The sequence below is a fragment of the Chlorocebus sabaeus genome, chromosome 16, assembly GCF_047675955.1.
Source record: "Chlorocebus sabaeus isolate Y175 chromosome 16, mChlSab1.0.hap1, whole genome shotgun sequence".
NCBI lineage: Eukaryota > Metazoa > Chordata > Mammalia > Primates > Cercopithecidae > Chlorocebus > Chlorocebus sabaeus.
Genome location: NC_132919.1, coordinates 38,059,181 through 38,078,211, shown reverse-complemented (window position 1 = coordinate 38,078,211; position 19,031 = coordinate 38,059,181). Strand labels below are relative to the sequence as shown.

The window sequence follows — 19,031 nt, the reverse complement described above, 5'->3', positions numbered from 1 at the left end:
CTGTTCTGATAATGATGATAATAATATGGTAGCCACAATATTTATTAGGTACTTATGTGTGAAGCACTTAGCATAGTAGTACTTCATTAATTCATTAACTAAATAGGCATTTGTATGGTGTCATAATTTTTTTTTGAGACAGCGTCTTGCTCTGTCATCCAGGCTGGAGTGCAATGGCACGATCTTGGCTCACTGCAACCTCCACATCCCAGGTTCAAGCAATTCTTGTGCCTCAGCCTCCCAGGTAGCCAGGATTACAGGCGTGTGCCACCACACCTGGCTAATTTTTGTATTTTTAGTAGTGACAGGGTTTCCCCATGTTGGCCAGACTGATCTCGAACTCCTGGCCTCAAGTGATCCATCCCCTTCAGTCTCCCAAAGTGCTGGGATTATAGGCATGAGCCACCACGTGCGGGCCTCTCATTATTAACATTATACATAATAGTCATGAATAGTCAAACTGTGGTATAGGTAAAATGTTATAAATAAGGCTTTGATTTGGTAACAAGTTTTCCCATTTCTTTTGATCTTCTTTAATACTTCTGGAACCAAGATAAAATGCCCCCCGTTGTGGGTATCATCAGTACTGCTTCTCTTGGCTGACATACGTAGCTGTGTGACTTTAGAGTTGTTAATGTTAATACATGTCTTTCAGTGTGGTTTGTTCCTTACGGTAGAATGGGAAGCATTGCTTACTTTGAATGTTAGGGAGAGATGAGAAAATGTACATAAAGTACCTGAGACCTTTCAGGTATTTGAAGTGGCAACTTTTATTTTACCACATCTATAGCGATGATTCTCAACAGGGTTGGAGGAAAGGGCATGTTCTCTACAGAAGCCTGTCAGTATTTCTGAGTAGGACCTTTTCCAAACCATATATGATAGTCCCCAAATGGACATTCTTTTTTTTTTTTTGGAGACAGAGTCTCGCTCTGTCACCCAGGCTGGAGTGCAGTGGCCGGATCTCAGCTCACTGCAAGCTCCGCCTCCCGGGTTTTCGCCATTCTCCTGCCTCAGCCTCCCGAATAGCTGGGACTATAGGCGCCCGCCACCTCGCCCGGCTATTTTTTTTGTATTTTTTAGTAGAGACGGGGTTTCACTGTGTTAGCCAGGATGGTCTCGATCTCCTGACCTCGTGATCCACCCGTTTCGGCCTCCCAAAGTGCTGGGATTACAGGCTTGAGCCACCGCGCCCGGCCTCTTTTCTCCTCCTTTTCTTTCCTCTTCCCTGAACTCTTGATCCATTGCTATGTCAAACAACTTTAGGAGACTATTATGTTGGGTGGGATGGAAGAAAGTTGAAAGCTTTCTTTATGAGTAGTAGTTCCCAGCTCACTGTTTATCACATTACTTGAGGATCTTATTTAAGCAGTTTCCCTTGGTCAAATGACTATACACAAGTTCTTAAACTGTAGTTTGCATGCACAAGGAGTGCACATTCCTAGGGCTCCATTCTACAGCTTCTGATCTTATCACCTGGGATGGTATTCATTATTCTGCACATGAAACAAGCTTCCCAAACTTATGATGCTGGTGGTGCTCTAATCATTGTTTTTTTATTTTTGAGATGGAGTTTTGCTCTTGTTGCCCAGGCTGGAGTGCAGTGGTGTGATCTTGGCTCACTGCAGTTTCCACCTCCCGGTTCAAGCGATTCTCCTGCCTCAGCCTCCCGAGTAGCTGGGATTACAGGTGCCCACCACCATGCCCAGCTAATATTTGTATTTTTAGTAGATACAGGGTTTCGCCATGTTGGCCAGGCTGGTCTTAAACTCCTGACCTCAGGTGATCCACCTGCCTCGGCCTCCCAAAGTGCTGGGATTACAGGTGTGAGCCACCGTGCCCAGCCATCTAATCATTCTTTGAGAATCACTGACTTAGAGCATAACCCTCTTTCCTTGTGGGCTGGTGGTTTGATAAAAATGAGAGGGGTGGGGAAGCTTCTGGTGTTTGAGCATGAAGAATCCAATTGATTTTCTGTAAATTTTCAAGGGTTGCATTCAGCTTTACTACGTCTCCTTGCTACTAACTACCCACATTTATGTATTGTGGATGACTGGATTTGTGAAGAAGAAATCACAGGGACTGATGCCTTGCTACGGCGAATGCTCCTGACTAATAATGCTAAAAATCATTCTCCCAAACAACTCCAAGAAGGTATAGTAAATTATTGATACTCCTTTAACCCCTTTTGTAGTACAAGGAGATGCTAGGCTAATTGAAATCTTATACAGAATTTTCCTGTGGATATAACAATGTTTTGGTGAATATATTTTAATTATATAAAATACTCTTTGCATTTAAGGAATTTTACGCTCCCTTCCCCTTCCTCTTCCCCCTTCCCCCCTTTCCCCTTTTACCCCTTTTCCGGTTTCCCCTTTTACTCCTTTACTCCTTTCCCCCTTTTTCTGTTTTCCCTTTCCCCCTTCCCTTTCCTTTTGTGTTTGTGTGTGTCTTTCTCTCTGTCTGTCACCCAGGCTGGAGTGCAGTGGCGTGATCTCAGCTCGCTGCAGCCTCCACCTCCTGGGCTCAAGCAATCCTCCTACCTGAGTCCCACAAGTAGCTGGGACTACAGGTATGAGCCACCAGGCCTGGCTGATTTTTTAAGTTTTTGTAGAGATAGGGTTTCACCATGTTGCCCAGACTGGTCTCGAATTTGTAAGTTTGAGTGATCCTCCTGCCTCAGCCTCCCGGAGTGCTAGGATTAAGGCGTGAGCCACTGTGCCCGGCCAGGAATTTTAACCATTTCTTTCTGATGTGCTTGTATCTTTTCTCTCATAGGTCCTATATTATATCACTAAAAAGGTGGTGTGGTTTTAGAAAGGTTCTAAACTGGTTAGAAATAAGTGCAGTGGAATAGGACTATATACTTGCTGTTAATGGAGAATGTTCTAGATCAGCACTGTCCAATAGAGATATGTGAGCTATAACACCTACATATAATAGGTGTAAATATAATGTGAGCTATAACACCTATAAACTTTCCAGTAAAAAGAAACAGGCAACAGTAATTTAAATAATCATTTTATTTGACCAAATATGGCCAATATTTTTTCTTTTTGTTTTTTTGAGACAGAGCCTTGTTCTGTTGCCTACTCTGGACTGCAGTGGTGCAACCTTGGCTCATTGCCTCCCAGGCTCTAGCAATCCTCCTGCCTTAGCTTCCCCAGTACCTGAGACTACAGGTACATGCCACCACACCCAGCTAATTTTTATATTTTTTGTAGAGAAGGGGTTGCCATGTTGCTCAGGCTGGTCTCAAACTCCTGAGCTCAAGCAGTCTGCTTGCTTTGGCCTCCCTAAGTGCTGGAATTACAAGCATGAACCACCGTGCCCGGCCTGCCAATATTATTTCACCATGTAATCAATATTAAAATTTTAATGAGATATTTTACCCCCCACTACACTCCTGCACTTAGTCTTTGTGATTTATTATGTATTTTACACTTATAACACACCTCAATTTGGACTAGTTATTTCAGATGCTCAAGAGCCAGATGGGGTTAGTGATTATTGGAGAGCATAGTTCTAGATATTTTTTAGTAACAGCAATCTTCTGGATGCTTACATCCTATAAGGGGACCACCTGGAGGAAAGTTTCAAGAAGTTTGAACCTTTCAATGAATGTTAGCTATCAAAAGCAATACTTCAGCATATTTTCCTTTTTCAGTCCTGTTTTTAAAGTCAGTCTGGGCTGGATGCAGTGGCTCATGCCTGTTATCTCAGCACTTTGGAAGGCCAAAGCAGGAGGATCACTTGAGGCCGGGAATTCAAAACCATCCTGGGCTCTTCATTGGTAAAGGCAAGAGGGGGATTAAAAAAAAAAAAAAAAAAAAAAAAAAAGACCAGCCTGGGCAACATAGCAAGACTCCCATCTCTAAAATGAAAAAATAAAAAATAAGATCAGTCTGAATCACCAAGAAAAATAAGATTAGTCTTTGGGTCAGTAAAGTGATTTTTTTTTTTTTTTTTTGAGACAGGGTCTGTTGCCCAGACTCAAGGTTGGAGTGCAGTGGCAGGAACGCAGCTCACTGCAAACTCCATCTCCTGGGCATAAGGAATCTTCCTGTGTCAGCCTCTTGAGTACCTGGTATCACAGGTGCCCCATCACATACAGCTAATTATTTTACTTCTTATAGAGATGCGGTCTCACCATGTTGCCCAGACTGGTCTTGAACTTCTGGACTCAAGCAATCCTCCTGCCTCGGCCTCCCAAAGTGCTGAGATTACAGGTGTGAGCCACCACGCCTATCCCATTAATGTGATCTTTAAAAAAACATATTTTTGACCGGGCGCGGTGGCTCAAGCCTGTAATCCCAGCACTTTGGGAGGTCGAGACGGGCGGATCACGAGGTCAGGAGATCGAGACCATCCTGGCTAACACGGTGAAACCCCGTCTCTACTAAAAACACAAAAAACTAGCCGGGCGAGGTGGCGGGCGCCTGTAGTCCCCGCTACTCGGGAGGCTGAGGCAGGAGAATGGCGTGAACCCGGGAGGCGGAGCTTGCAGTGAGCTGAGATCCGGCCACTGCACTCCAGCCTGGGCGACAGAGCGAGACTCTGTCTCAAAAAAAAAAAAAATAAGCAAAAAAAAAACATATTTTTGTTCTTTATGAAAGAACAATTACACTTCCATGAATTTTTCTTAGGGCCCTTATTTTTTAATTTTTTTGAGATGGAGTCTTGCTCTGTCACCCAAGCTGGAGTGTGCTAGTGCAATCTCAGCTCCCCACAACCTCTGCTTCCTGGGTTCAAGTGATTCTCCTGTCTCAGCCTCCCGAGTAGCTGGGATTACAGGTGCCTGCCACCACGCCTGGGATTACAGGCTCATTTTTGTATTTTTAGTAGATATGGGGTTTCACCATGTTGGCCAGGCTCATCTCAAACTCCTGACTTCAAGTGATCCACCCACCTCGGCCTCCCAAAGTGCTGGGATTACAGGTGTGAGCCACTGCATCCAGCTGGCCCTTATTTTAATAAGTTTAGTGGAAATTATATCTAGGTTTCTGTAGGAAACAATAGCAAGTAACTATAGTTACTTTTTAGCCACATTGTTTTCTTGATTTGTTTGGCCTGTAGTCTGAGAGAACAATATTACTTCCTGCTTAATAAACTGTACAGAATTCAGATTATGATTACTAAATTTTCTTTTTAGCATTTTCAGCTGTCCCAGTAAATCACACACAAGTGATGCAGATTATAGAACACTTGACTCTACTCTCTGCCAGTGAACTTATACCATATGCAGAAGTGTTAACATCCAATATGAGCCAGCTGTTGAATTCAGGGGTTCCACGGAGAATTCTGCAAACAGTCAATAAACTATGGATGGTTCTTAATACTGTGATGCCTAGAAGGTAAATTCAGTGTATTGTTATATATAATAGATAATTGTAGAGCAGTGATAATATACAGTAACCTAAATTTAATTGTTTGAAAAATTTTTCACAAGACCCTCATAGCAGTATTTGTTGACCGTATGACAATATATCTCCTTTCTTAAGACTACTAAATGGTTGTTATATCTTTAAGTAAAAGCAAACTTTATTGAAATAGAAACCTTACAGTATTTCTAACTTTAGGAAGTTCTTGAAAATTGGGTTATCATGTATAGTTATTTGTGGCTAATTATGATTTAGATCACTGCTGTATCTTGGATCTTTGCAGTTGTTCCAAGAAATCACCTGGAGAGTTTTTACCACTACTGATCCCCAAGTTGGAACCCATGCCAATTAAATCAGACTGTTTGTGGGTGGGAGTCAGGCATCAGTACTTTTTAAAAGATTCCCCAGGTGATTACAGTGTGCAGCAAAGTTTGTCTTTAGTCATTGGGTCTCTGCTGGTTCATAGATCGGATCCTTAACACCTGGACATGCCTAGAAAACAGAATACTGGGCTTGAGTTAACTGAGATTTTGATTCAGTAGGTCTGGGTGAGATCTGGTCATATTTATACTTTGGAAAGTTAATTTTTACTTATGTGAGTAAATGCACATAACTTAAGAAGTTAAATAGTATATAAGATCTGCCCTCACACCTTTCTATTTTAGACTTTGGCTCCCCAGAGACAACTATTTTCAGCTCTTTTATCTTTTTATTCTGGTATTTATATTCTCCCCATATATCTCTTATAATGACTGTGATTTCCTGATTTTTCAATTTAGAAATTATCTGTTGATTTTCCACTCTACAAGGTGAAGGTTAGTTAGCTCTCTTATTTGCTTCCTCTCCTGTGAGTCCCACTTCTAATACACATTTCCCCTTTTCCTGTTTCTCCCAACACGGGTATATTAAAATCTTTTGTTAAAGCAGTATTTCAAATGCATATTATTATGACTACAGAAGTGATTTTATAATTGAGCTATGTGATAATCTTTTGATTACAATTTCATTCTTATGCAAGTGCCCTCCCCCTTATTCAACATATACCTTGGGTTAGTTAATACTTACCTTTTTTCCATTTGCTCAGGTTTTTAAATTGGTATCAATAACCAATAACTAATTCATCCCCAAGCTTCATTATTGAGGGGAAATTTACTTCATACTTAATCATAACACATCAGATAATGTATCATTAGCATTTTTTTGGCTGGGTTCATTGGCTCACGCCTGTCATCTTAGCACTTTGGGAGGCCGAGGCGGACGGATCACTTGAGCTCAGGAGTTCAAGACCAGCCTGGGCAACATGGTGAAACCCTGTCTCTACAAAAAATACAAATATTAGCAGACCGTAGTGGTGCATGCCTGTATTCCCAGCTACTTGGGGGGCTGAGGCAGGACAATCGCTTGAGCCCAGGAGATCGAGGCTTCAGTGAGCTGAGATCGCGTCAGTGAGACCCTGTCTCAAAAAAAAAAAAAAAAAAAAAAAAAAAAACTAAAAGAAACACTATATATTTTTTTTCTTGGAGACATTCCTTTCAGAGCTTTTTGTCTTCATGTTGCCATCTGGGACATACACAGTTGCCATCCTAGAATTGCTATTGTCACTCTTCTTTGTTGAATTTCATATTTTTCTCTTTCTTGGTTTATATCCTCATTTTAGTGAATGGAACACACACTCATCTTGCTTCCTGAGAAAGGGAGTGTGGTAAACTTAACTTTTTTGAGGTGCTGAATTATTCTCATATGTGATTGATATTTAGCCTAAGTGTAGAATTCTAGTTCATTTTTTAAAAATTTATTTTTTATTCTTATTTTTTAGAGACAGGGTCTTGCTTTGTCACCCAGGCTGGACTGCAGTGGCACAATCACAGTTCACTGCAACCTCAAACTCATGGGCTCAAACGATCCTTCTGCCTCACCCTCCCAAATAACTGGACTACAGGTGCACACCCCCGTGCCTGCCTATTTTATTTAGTTTTTGTAGAGATGGGGTCTCGCTATGTTGCCCAGGCTAGTCTTGAACTCCTGGACTCAAGCGATCCTCCTGCCTCAACCTCCCAAAGTACTGGGATTACAGGTGTGAACCACTGTGTCTGGCCCTGTTCTTAATTCTAAGAGCTGTTTTTTATCTGCATATTCTTAAATGCCTCTTGTTCTTATTTCATGTATAAAATATTTTATTCTTTTAGGATATTAGCAATTCAAAATTTTTTTTACTCCTTATTCCTACATTTTCTGGTTTTTTTTTTGAGTTCCTTTTTTTCTGTTTGTATATTTTAATCTTTTTCAAAGTAAAAGCTTTCTTTAAGTGTCTGATGATCCTTGTTTATACAGTCATTTAAGAGGGGGAAGTCCTCTGGTGGATTCCTGGGCTTCACTGTAAGATCAAGCACCTTCTGTATTGGCATAACCCTTAGTAATCATGATGTGCAGTCATTTTAGCAATCACTTTTATAATCTATTAATGTCTAATCTCAAAGTGGCATCTCACTTGGAGACTTTATGATGATAAATCCAGAATGATGACTTATATTTATGGAGCTAGATACAGAATGTTTTGGCAAGTTTATTTCATTTATAGGTATTATATCATTTCTATTTTACAGATGAGTAAACAGTTTAGAGAGCCTCAGTGACTTACACAGAGTCGTATAGCAAGTATGGTATAACTAAGGTTTTAACTCAGGTTTTAATTTTACATGCCATGATTATTCCATTACAACTGTGAACGTTTTTGAGACTACTTTGTGTTTACTATTTTATCCCTTTTTTTTAAGAGATGTTATAATCGGTTAGATGTCTGTAGCTTAAATTTTTCAAAGTTCATTCATACCTATTTTCTAATTATTTACTGAATATAACTTTCTAAGATAGAAAGGACTGGATGGCTATAGATTTTAATTATATAAAAACTGTTTTGAACATGTGTTTATTTTCTTATCAGGCTATGGGTGATGACGGTTAATGCACTTCAACCTTCAATAAAGTTTGTACGACAACAAAAGTATACTCAGAATGACCTGATGATAGATCCTCTCATTGTCCTAAGGTGTGATCAGAGGGTTCACAGGTACATGTCATTTGAGTTTCATTTTTATTATAGAGCTGTACTTTGGAGAGTCAAAAGAAATTGATGAAATTCAGTTTAAACTTATATTTTAATTGTGCTTGCAGATAAGTAGGCAGTGTGACCTGTACAGTCTTTTGTCTTACTTTTTAGTTGTGTTTATTCATGAAATGTATATACATTTTAATATTTAATATGTGATTAATAAAACCTAGCTTTAGAGAAATGTCATTCTTGGTTTTGGTGCCATCAATAGTGGTTTTTATCTCTCTCACAATTTAGACCAGTAAAGAATAACACTGTTTCTGCTCTCACGTTAAAAAGGTTTTTAAAAAACTGGTTACTTGTGAACCATTACCTGCATTAAAACTGTGACCTTTTTGGCATGCCAAATAGTGATGTTAGCTTCATCAATTCCACATTTGGCTCTAAGTCCTTACCAATTGCTAAACTTAAGCATTGCTTTGAAGTGGCTTGTTCTCAAAAGGTAGAATTTAGTTAACTCCTATCATTAATCTTTGAATCACAGTTGTTATGATAAGTACTATCAAAAGTATACAAGTTGAGGGGCTTGTCTTTAAAGTGATTATCATCTGCATGGGACGTAAGACAGATACATGATAAGTTACATAATATGGTCATGTGGATGAATGGCGTAGTAAATGAATGTTCTTAAAAGTTCAGGAAAGATGCAGAGGAGATGGGGCATGGGTAAAGTTTTATAGAATGGAGTTAGGGCTGGTTCGAGTGCAGTGGTATTTACAACTGATTGATTATAACCAGGTACAGATTTCTTTGTTCCCTCTCCACTCCTACTGCTTTATTTAAACTTAAAAAAAGAAGAGTGGACATAGGGTTTAGGTGAATATTTGTTCATCTAATAGTATAAAGATGGGGGTTAGGAAGTCAAGGAAGGTACTTTGAGAAAAAGAATAGTACAAGCAGAAGTTTAGAAGCAAGAATGAGAAAGGCGTGAAGAGGGTTATTTTTGAGAAGAGCACATTTTATAGTTGGAAAGTTAAATTGGGGTCAGGCTATTGAGGGCCTTGAATATTAGGCTAATGTGGTTTGGGTTATAGCTTAGGAAAAGATGCTTTGTGCTAGATGGATTAGAGGGAAGATAAACTAGTAAGGAAGACTAAATAGGATACACTTGATATTTAAACTTGTCTGTCATCAACCAACAGATGACATTCTCCAAGTGACAAAATCTGCAAAATTAGCTAATATGGTTTAGTAAGGTTAAGGTCTTATTGGAAATAGGAATCAGAAGAACAAACTGTATGTGTAAATGATGTTAAGTATCTAATAAAAGGAAAACTACAATAAATAACACTTCTAGAAAAGAGCTGTTTCTCAAAAAAATGATTTATCATTGTTAAAAATCCACTGAAGTAGGTGAGCTTGCACATGAATCACTTCAGGTGATTCAGTTTTTAAGGAAGTTATTAAATTCTGCTATCAAATTGTATCTAATGTTTTTGTAGCTTGGATTTTTCACTTAACAACTTGTGAGCCTTTTTTCATGTTAATATTCTTTTTTCAAATTTATTTTTATTTTCTGAGTTGGGGGTCTTGCTATGTTGTCCAGGCTGGTCTTGAGCTCCTGGGCTTAAGCAATCTTCTTGCCTCAGCCTCCTGACTAGCTGGGATTACAGTTGTGTGCCACCGTGCCTAGTTTGGATTCCTTTTTTTTTTTTTTTTTTTTTTTTTTTTTTTGAGACGGAGTCTTGCTCTGTCGCCCAGGCTGGATGGAGTGCAGTGGCCGGATCTCAGCTCACTGCAAGCTCCGCCTCCCGAGTTTAGGCCATTCTCCTGCCTCAGCCTCCCGAGTAGCTGGGACTACCGGTGCCCGCCACCTCGCCTGGCTAGTTTTTTGTATTTTTTTAGTAGAAACGGGGTTTCACCGGGTTAGCCAGGATGGTCTCGATCTCCTGACCCCATGATCTGCCCGTCTCGGCCTCCCAAAGTGCTGGGATTACAGGCTTCAGCCACCGCACCCGGCCTAGATTCTTATATTAATTGGCTATGTGGTATTCCATTTTATAGATTTGCTATGCTTAACCCAATCCCCTACGATATTTTATTTCTAATTTTTGCTATTATCAATAGTGCTGTGGTGATTATGTGCATTTCCCCATGCTGAGTATTCCATTAGAACATGGAGAAATGGAATTATTGAGGCAAAAGTATTATGCTCATTTTCAAGACTTTTAATTCATATTTTCATTCTACTATGTGGAAAGGCTGAACTGGGCCAGGTGCAGTGGCTCACGCCTGTAATCCCAGCACTTTGGGAGGCCGAGACGGGCGGATCACGAGGTCAGGAGATCGAGACCATCCTGGCTAACATGGTGAAACCCCTTCTCTACTAAAAAATACAAAAAAACTAGCCAGGCGAGGTGGTGGGCACCTGTAGTCCCAGCTACTCGGGAGACTGAGGCAGGAGAATGGCGTGAACCTGGGAGGCAGAGCTTGCAGTGAGCTGAGATCCGGCCACTGCACTCCAGCCTGGGCGACAGAGCGAGACTCCGTCTCAAAAAAAAAAAAAAAAGAGGCTGAACTGGTTTACATTCCATATCAGTGTTTGATATTATATACTTTCCTGTACTATTTTATATAATGTTTCCCAATTTGATAGGTGAAAATAGATTCCCATTTTAATTTATATTCTTGTTGGATTGGACATTTAACAGTATTTATTGGCCATTTTATTTTTTCTTTATATTTTAGCCTATATTCCTTATTGACGTAAAGAGCTGTTTATCTATAAAGGATATCAACTCTTTGCACATATATTACAGTTTTTTCTTCATGCATTATTGTTTTGCCCGCACCCGGTCGTCTTTTCTTTAGAGTTTACATTATACATATTTGACTTTAGCTGATAAGATGAAACAAATAATACTATTTACATAATCTTGAAATATAGAGAATAAGAAATATATATTAAACTTTTGAGAATGAGTATTTCAGTGGGAAAAGTTACTATGTGCTACTCAGGTTTTTCTCAGCATTTAAATTAAACTGATCATGTTCTGACTAATTTATAAATTTATATCCTTTCTGATATATTTTTCTTTTTTGCTTTCCTTGTTTAGATGCCCACCACTGATGGATATTACCCTACACATGTTGAATGGATATCTTCTAGCATCTAAAGCCTACCTTAGTGCTCATCTGAAGGAAACAGAGCAAGATAGGCCTTCCCAGAATAATACAATTGGCTTAGTTGGACAAACTGATGCTCCGGAAGTTACCAGAGAAGAATTGAAAAATGCATTATTGGCTGCTCAGGTAAATTTTGCTAAAGTAAAATTTAATCAAAAAGAGCAAGGGCTTCTCTACTAGTGTAATCAGTTGAATAGATGGCACGTTATGCCCTCCATGTACATTGGTGACATATTGTGCATTTCTTTTATTATAGAATCTATTACAATGATGTTACCTTTGCTTCTGAATATCAGATATATTCCTGAAATAAGGAATAATCTTTATGATATGAATGAAATAACCATTTAAATAAGATTTATATTTTAGTAAAATTTTAGTGTTTACCTGTTCTGAGTTTAGAGTTATATGTTTATTCATTCAGCAAATTTTTTTTTTTTTTTTTTTGAGACAGAGTTTTGCCCTGTCACCCAGGCTGAAGTACAGTGGTGTGATCTTGGCTCAGTGCAACATCTGCCTCAGTTCTCCTGCCTCAGCCTCCTGAGTAGCTGGGACTACAGGCACATGCCACCATGCCTGGCTAATTTTTGTATTTTTAGTAGAGACAGGGTTTTGCTGTGTTGGCCAGGCTGGTCTCAAACTCCTGACTTCAGGTGATCCACCCGCCTCAGCTTCCTAAAGTGTGGGATTACAGGCATAAGCCATGGCACCCGGCCTCATTCAACAAATATTTATTGGAACACCTACTATGTGTCAAGTATTGTTCCAGGAGCTGGGGATATAGTGGTGAAGAAGACAAAATCCTTGATTATTTGTTTCTTAAGATCAAATGTCAAATTATGGACGCAGACAACAGAAAAACAAGTGCATGTATAATAAAACGTCAGGCAGTGATAAACACCATGACAATATAACCAGTTCAACTTTATATTTAGAAAAGTTTTTTGGCTGGGCATGGTTGCTTACACTTGGAATCCCAGCACTTTGGGTGGCTGAGGTGGGCAGATCACCTGAGGTCAGGAGTTTGAGACCAGCCTGGCCAACAGGGTAAAACCCCATCTCTACTAAAAATACAAAAAGTAGCCGGGCGTGGTGGCACACACCTGTAGTCCCAGCTACTTGGGAGGCTGAGGCAGGAGAATGGCTTGAACCCGGGAGGTGGAGGTTGCAGTGAGCTGAGATCACGCCTCTGCACTCCAGCCTGGGTGACAGAGCAAGACTCTGTCTCAACAACAACAACAAAAATAAATGAAATAAATAAATAAAATAAATCTGTTCCTAGGAATTTCAGATAAGGAATTAAAGATCATAAAGGCTAACATCTGTATAATGCTTACCATATAGTAGGTGCTAGCCTAAATTCTTTAAATATATTAGCTCATTTAATTTTTATAACCTACCTATGAGGTACAGAGTATTATCTCCATTTTTACAGAGTACGAAAATGTGACCCAGAGAAGTTAAGTGACTTGCTCATGGTTACACATTTAGTAAATGGCAGAACCAGTATTTGCTCCTAGGCACTCTGGCTCCTGACTCAACAACAACAACAAAAAACAAAACAATAACAATAACCAAAAACCAAAAACCCCTTTCCTCAACCACCATGATTATAAAGTAGTCTAACCTCACTTTATAATAATTAAGTTCTTAATCACTTAGCTCAAGTAATTGTTTTCTGTATCTTAGGCAGTAGCTGTCTATCAGAGGTGGATGTCATGTATTCATTTTTATTTTTTACTTCTTTCTGCTAGATGAGAGTGATTTTAGCTCTCCTTTATATATAGGGGCCTCAAGTATATTGCCATTACCCCTCAAGCTGCTGCTCTATACAATGATGCTCAAGCCTGTAGACTGAGCAATGAGTTGTGCAGGTGGAATGGATGGTAAGGTAGACTCTTCCCTTGTGAAACCAGAGCCTTAAACAGGTTGAAAAAAAGGGAAATCAGGATAGCATCCTGGGAAAAGTGGGAGATTAAGAGGAAGGAAGGGACATTCTGGGAGAAGCCATTTTTGCCTAGGGCCTGTTTTGGATGTAACTGAATTCATAATACTCTTCTACTAGATGTTCTTAAACTAGAGTCCATGGATCTGTCTTAGAGATATGTGACATCATTGTGTAATGATGTTTGTTTATGTATGTTCATTTTTATGGGGAGAGGGTGCGTTTTCTTTAGATTCCTAAGGGGTTCATAATCCTAAAAGGTGAGAACCACTGCTCTACAGATTGCTCACTTCTGCTCTTAGAAGTACCTCTTTGTGTATGTGTGTTTAAGAAATTAGTTATTTATCATTTATGTTCATGTGAAAATAAAATCTGATTTGTTTTTTAAACCAGCTTCTCAGAAACTTCTTACTTTTACTATGTTTTCTTTGCTTATAGGATAGTGCAGCTGTCCAGATTCTCTTAGAGATTTGCCTACCTACTGAAGAGGAGAAAGCAAATGGTGTCAATCCAGATAGCTTGTTAAGAAATGTTCAAAGTGTTATTACCACCAACACTCCAAATAAGGGAATGGAGGAAGGAGAAGACAATTTGCTCTGTAACCTTCGAGAAGTTCAGTGCCTTATCTGTTGTCTCTTGCACCAAATGTACATTGCAGATCCCAACATTGCTAAGCTTGTTCACTTTCAGGTCTGTTTCCAAAGAATGATGCTTTGTGTTTGAACTTTATTTTTCTTGGGGGCTTTGAATACTATATTAACAGGACTCATTTAGAAACTAGAGAAAACACAAATGAACCATGGGCCTTTGCAATATGGATAAAAATCCAGATTTTTAGTTTTTTTTTTTAACCTAATGAAATGTTTGGTAGTTTAATCTGTATTCTAGTGCATCAGAAAAGTGAAATACCAGGTTACATATAGGGCACTATAGCCTTCTGAGCAACTTTTACAGAAAGGAAATGAAATCTTTCATTTGTATTTTTATCTGTACTTTTATAGTTATTTCTGACTTTTTTTCCCTTTCTTGTTGAGATAGGGTTATCCATGTGAACTTTTGCCTCTGACGGTCGCAGGTATTCCATCTATGCACATCTGTCTAGATTTCATACCTGAGCTTATTGCACAGCCAGAACTTGAAAAACAGGTAATGAGCATTTTGGAGCTTTAGGACAATTGATCTCTCTCTCCAGTCTTACTAGTTATACAAAACATTTTATGATGTTTAATACCTAAAGATATTCTTGAGAAACATGTAATATCTGGATTTTGTATTGCAGATATTTGCTATCCAGTTGCTTTCTCACTTGTGTATTCAATATGCATTACCAAAGTCACTTAGTGTGGCTCGTTTAGCTGTCAATGTCATGGGAACTTTGTTAACAGGTAGGTAGTCAACATCAACAAACATCTGACATAAATTATTATGGATCCTATATTTTCTGCATTTAGTGATTCAATATATTTTTTGTGTCACACTGAGATAGTATGATACAATATGTGTTAATACTAGTTTATGCCATCTTTTGAATTCTTCTTTTGAAAACTTCTGTTTACAAATGTGATTTATAGTGTAGTGGGAACGAATAGGTAGGCAAATTGTATTTTTCATTGTGTGAATGAGTATATATAGATTTGTAAATATAAGCTTTCTGTATTTTATAAATGGAAAACAAATATACTTTTGGAATGTAATTATATCAGTAGATACCAAATGTTTGCTTATTACAAATTCTCAGAGTTCCAGAAAAATATCATCATATGTATAAATGAAAGATAAATATATTAGATGTCTTCATAAGTTCTAAAACATATTCTGACATTTTAACTACCTTCTGGTTTGTAGAATAAAATGGTCTGAAAATAAGCTACTTTAAAATATATGAACTATAATTCAACCCTTAATATTATGGCTTAGTTAATTTAGTATTCTTTCTCATTATATTATTTACATAATACCCTATTGTTTTTCTTTTCATTGTATTTATGTCCTATTATAATTATTTGTAGTGATTAAGAGTTTACACTGCCTGAATTCAATCTCAGCTCCACCACTAACTGCCTTGTGATCTTTAACAAGTTTCTTAACCTCTCTAATGCTTTTTTAAGAGTTTTCTCATATATAAAATGAGTGTCATAATAGTACTTTGGTCATTCATAAGATTGTAGGAATTCAATGAAATAATGCATATAATGTAGTTATCACAAATCTTGGGCATAATAATTTGTATCTTGGATAAAGACTGAGACTACTAGATTGTGAGCTTTCTGAAGACAGGGGTTGGCTGTATTTAGAGAACTTCATATCTCCAGTACAGACCATAGTACCCCTTAGTATGTTGTATAAGCCATGTTGAATTTATATTTGTAAACTAAAATATTGTTTCATTTGTTTCCAACAGTTTTAACACAGGCTAAGCGGTATGCTTTTTTTATGCCAACTCTGCCAAGTTTAGTCTCTTTTTGTCGAGCATTTCCTCCTTTATATGAGGATATTATGTCTTTGCTGATCCAAATAGGGCAAGTTTGTGCCTCTGATGTTGCCACTCAGACAAGAGACATTGATCCAATTATTACACGTAAGTAGTAACTTATTTTCAAGGGTTATCTGAATATCTCAAACAAAAAGACCAAATTCCTTTCCAAATTTCTTGGCCTTAATGTTTTTTTTCTTATGTTGTAGGTCTTCAACAAATAAAGGAGAAACCAAGTGGATGGTCTCAACTCTGTAAAGATTCATCTTACAAAAATGGATCCAGGGACACTGGAAGCATGGATCCTGATGTACAGCTCTGTCACTGTATTGAAAGAACAGTAATTGAAATAATAAATATGAGTGTTAGTGGAATTTAAAACAAAATTTAAAACAAAAAAAAAATGAAGCTGTTTGCTGCATATACCCAACATGAATCTGCGTATTATAACAACTCTAAACTGAATGGGAACTGTAAAGTAATGTTGTGGAATCACTAAAACAATTCAATTCAACACGAATATAATTTAGAACTCTGAGAATTATGCTTGCTTGTTTCTGATTGGCACGTCTTTGAATCTACTTTGCTGGTGTGTTTATATTGTAGCAGCTGTGCTTTTTTTTTTCCACTGGGAACACATGTAAGAAACTCATTACTGGAAAGGGAATTTGGCCTTGTATTTAGCTTTTGAAGTGAAGACTGCCATGCCTTTAATTTCTTATAAAAATGAGTCTGTGGGTAGTCCTGGTGTTTATTTTAACTGTGAGCTTGTAACAAAATGTGACAAAGATGCAAAGATGGGAGAGGAAAAAAGGGTAAAGGGAAAGGAGAATTAAGGAAATATTAGGAGTTAAAAACCCAAGTAGAAATCTCAAAGATTTGCAATACAAGTAATAGTAATGCAAGTTGGAATTCTAGTTCTCAAGAAAGAATATTGAGAAGGTTTTTAAAAAGGCAAGTAGCTTTTGTAAATTATTTCTGTGGAATTACAGATGAGGATTTAAAGATTTCACATATTTGCTTCAATTTTTATTAATATATGAAGCCATATGTTTAAAGAGATAATTGAATAATTTGGAATTTTAAGATACTGGTGTAAAAGTGTTTACAGAAACATCTTTGTTCAAAGAAGAACCTGAGAGGAGATCTCATTTAGTTTTATGTTTTAAATTTATTTTTATAATGCTTTATTAACTTACCTAATGCTCAGAGGGGGGAAATATATATCAAATTAAATGAAGGTAGAGCAATAAAACCGATTGGATTAAAGAGCTCTTGGTTTGTCATCAGGATTATAATTCATATCTTACTTTGAGAAGATCTTTGAGTAAGAAAATGTAGTGTTTGAATCTCAGGAAAAGTTAAAATGTAGAAAATACTGTCTTGCTGAAGGATTTTGCAGTCCTCTGTCAGTAACTTCCATTGATTAGGCAGACATATTTAGGTAAACCCTAATCATTAAAAAAAAAAAAAGCAAGTATCAATGTAGAAAGTACTTCCCTTTTCTCTCTCTGAGATATACCTCAATCACACACTTCCCCACCCCCACTTGAAACAGACCTCTTCACTTGTGTTTTTTTTTTTTTTTTCTCTGAGGTGGTGTCTTACCCTGTTGCCCAGGCTGGAGTGCAGTGGCGTGATCTTGGCTCACTGCAGCCTCTACCACCTGGGTTCAAGGGATTCTCGCACCTCAACCTCCTGAGTAGCTGGGACTGCAGGCATGCACCACCTGTATTTTTGTATTTTTAATAGAGACGGGGGTTTGCCATGTTGCCCAGGCTGGTCTTGAACTCCTGGCCTCAGGTGATCTGCCCGCTTGGCCTCCCAAAGTGCTGGGATTACAGGTGTGAGCCACTGCACCCGGCCAGACCTCTTCACTTGTAAAAGAAATTAGGCTAATAAGAAGGTGTAGTTTTTGAGAAATGAAATTTAACTTCAGCCTTTTTACTAGTAAATAGTCACATCTCATTTTCTTCCTTTGTAAAATGGGGTTACTACTGGCCCTACCTCACATTCTATGAGAATGAGTTTGTAGCTGTTTCAAATCATGAAGTGCATAGTATCACATATGATAGAATATTTATAACTTTTTATTAGATGCTTAATGTTCAATTAAGTAATTTTGATGTGAAAAATAAAAGCATATGCTTAAAAATAGCATAAGAATTTTCATATTTTTAAACAAGGCAGTTTTGTAGTCCCTTAAGATTAAATACAACTGCTCCTTTTTTTTTTTTTTTTTTTTAAACTGAGGCCTTGCAATATTTTGTGTGAATAGATATGCCCTAGGAATTCAGAAAAAGTTAAAGTGTGTTTTCTAACTAAATGCAGTGCACATTCCTGGATCAATTTTCAAAGACTGGTCATAACCTGCTGTGTTAAAATAATCACATATGCTGTTAATCATCAGATTTGTTGATGATGTAAATAAAATGTGTAAATAAATATATTAGTAAATGTTAATATTCATGTATTTTAAGTTAAGGTTATAAAGTTTGTCACAATGTGTTTTTTTATTCAAGTGAAAACAGATGTGTGCAGCTATTTTGAATATTGGTTTATAAACATTCATATTCTTTATCAAACGAACCTGTAGTTTTTGTGTTTCATTCCACTAGAGTTAACCTGAAGGGAACAGTTCAAGGGACTGTATTCTAGGTCTGTTTGGCTCCAGTGCCTACGTGTATTCCTTTCCGTTATGCCACATACATTAAACGGCAATGCAAGGTGAGAGCCAATTGAAACCCTTATAATTTAGGAGAGGAACATGAGAGTAGTTATACCAGAGTAGTTACTCAAAAGAGTTGATATTTTCTTTTTTTTTTTTTTTTTTGAGGCGGAGTCTCGCTGGCCTGGCCCAGGCTGGGGTGCAGTGGGGCGATCTTGATCTCGACTAACTGCAAGCTCCGCCTCCCGGGTTCACGCCATTCTCCTGCCTCAGCCTCCCAAGTAGCTGGGAGTACAGGCACCCGCCACCACGCTCAGCTAACTTTTTGT

The 19,031-nt window shown here is 38.0% G+C and overlaps 1 protein-coding gene across 2 annotated transcripts in view; it reads left to right on the top strand.

Annotated features, from left to right (window-relative positions):
• The window catches only part of INTS2 (integrator complex subunit 2), a 64,784-nt gene extending 46,165 nt beyond the window's left edge, over window positions 1-18,619 (top strand). For both annotated transcript variants that reach the window (XM_008011224.3, XM_008011225.3), the window contains exons 17-25: window positions 1,990-2,154; window positions 5,153-5,354; window positions 8,323-8,448; window positions 11,547-11,742; window positions 14,000-14,251; window positions 14,600-14,707; window positions 14,841-14,946; window positions 15,963-16,139; window positions 16,244-18,619. In XM_008011224.3, coding sequence (XP_008009415.2) covers window positions 1,990-2,154; window positions 5,153-5,354; window positions 8,323-8,448; window positions 11,547-11,742; window positions 14,000-14,251; window positions 14,600-14,707; window positions 14,841-14,946; window positions 15,963-16,139; window positions 16,244-16,413 — 1,502 coding nt within the window. In that variant the 3' untranslated portion in view covers window positions 16,414-18,619. The remainder of the gene's footprint in view (window positions 1-1,989; window positions 2,155-5,152; window positions 5,355-8,322; window positions 8,449-11,546; window positions 11,743-13,999; window positions 14,252-14,599; window positions 14,708-14,840; window positions 14,947-15,962; window positions 16,140-16,243) is intronic.
• The last annotated feature ends 412 nt before the right edge of the window (window positions 18,620-19,031 follow it).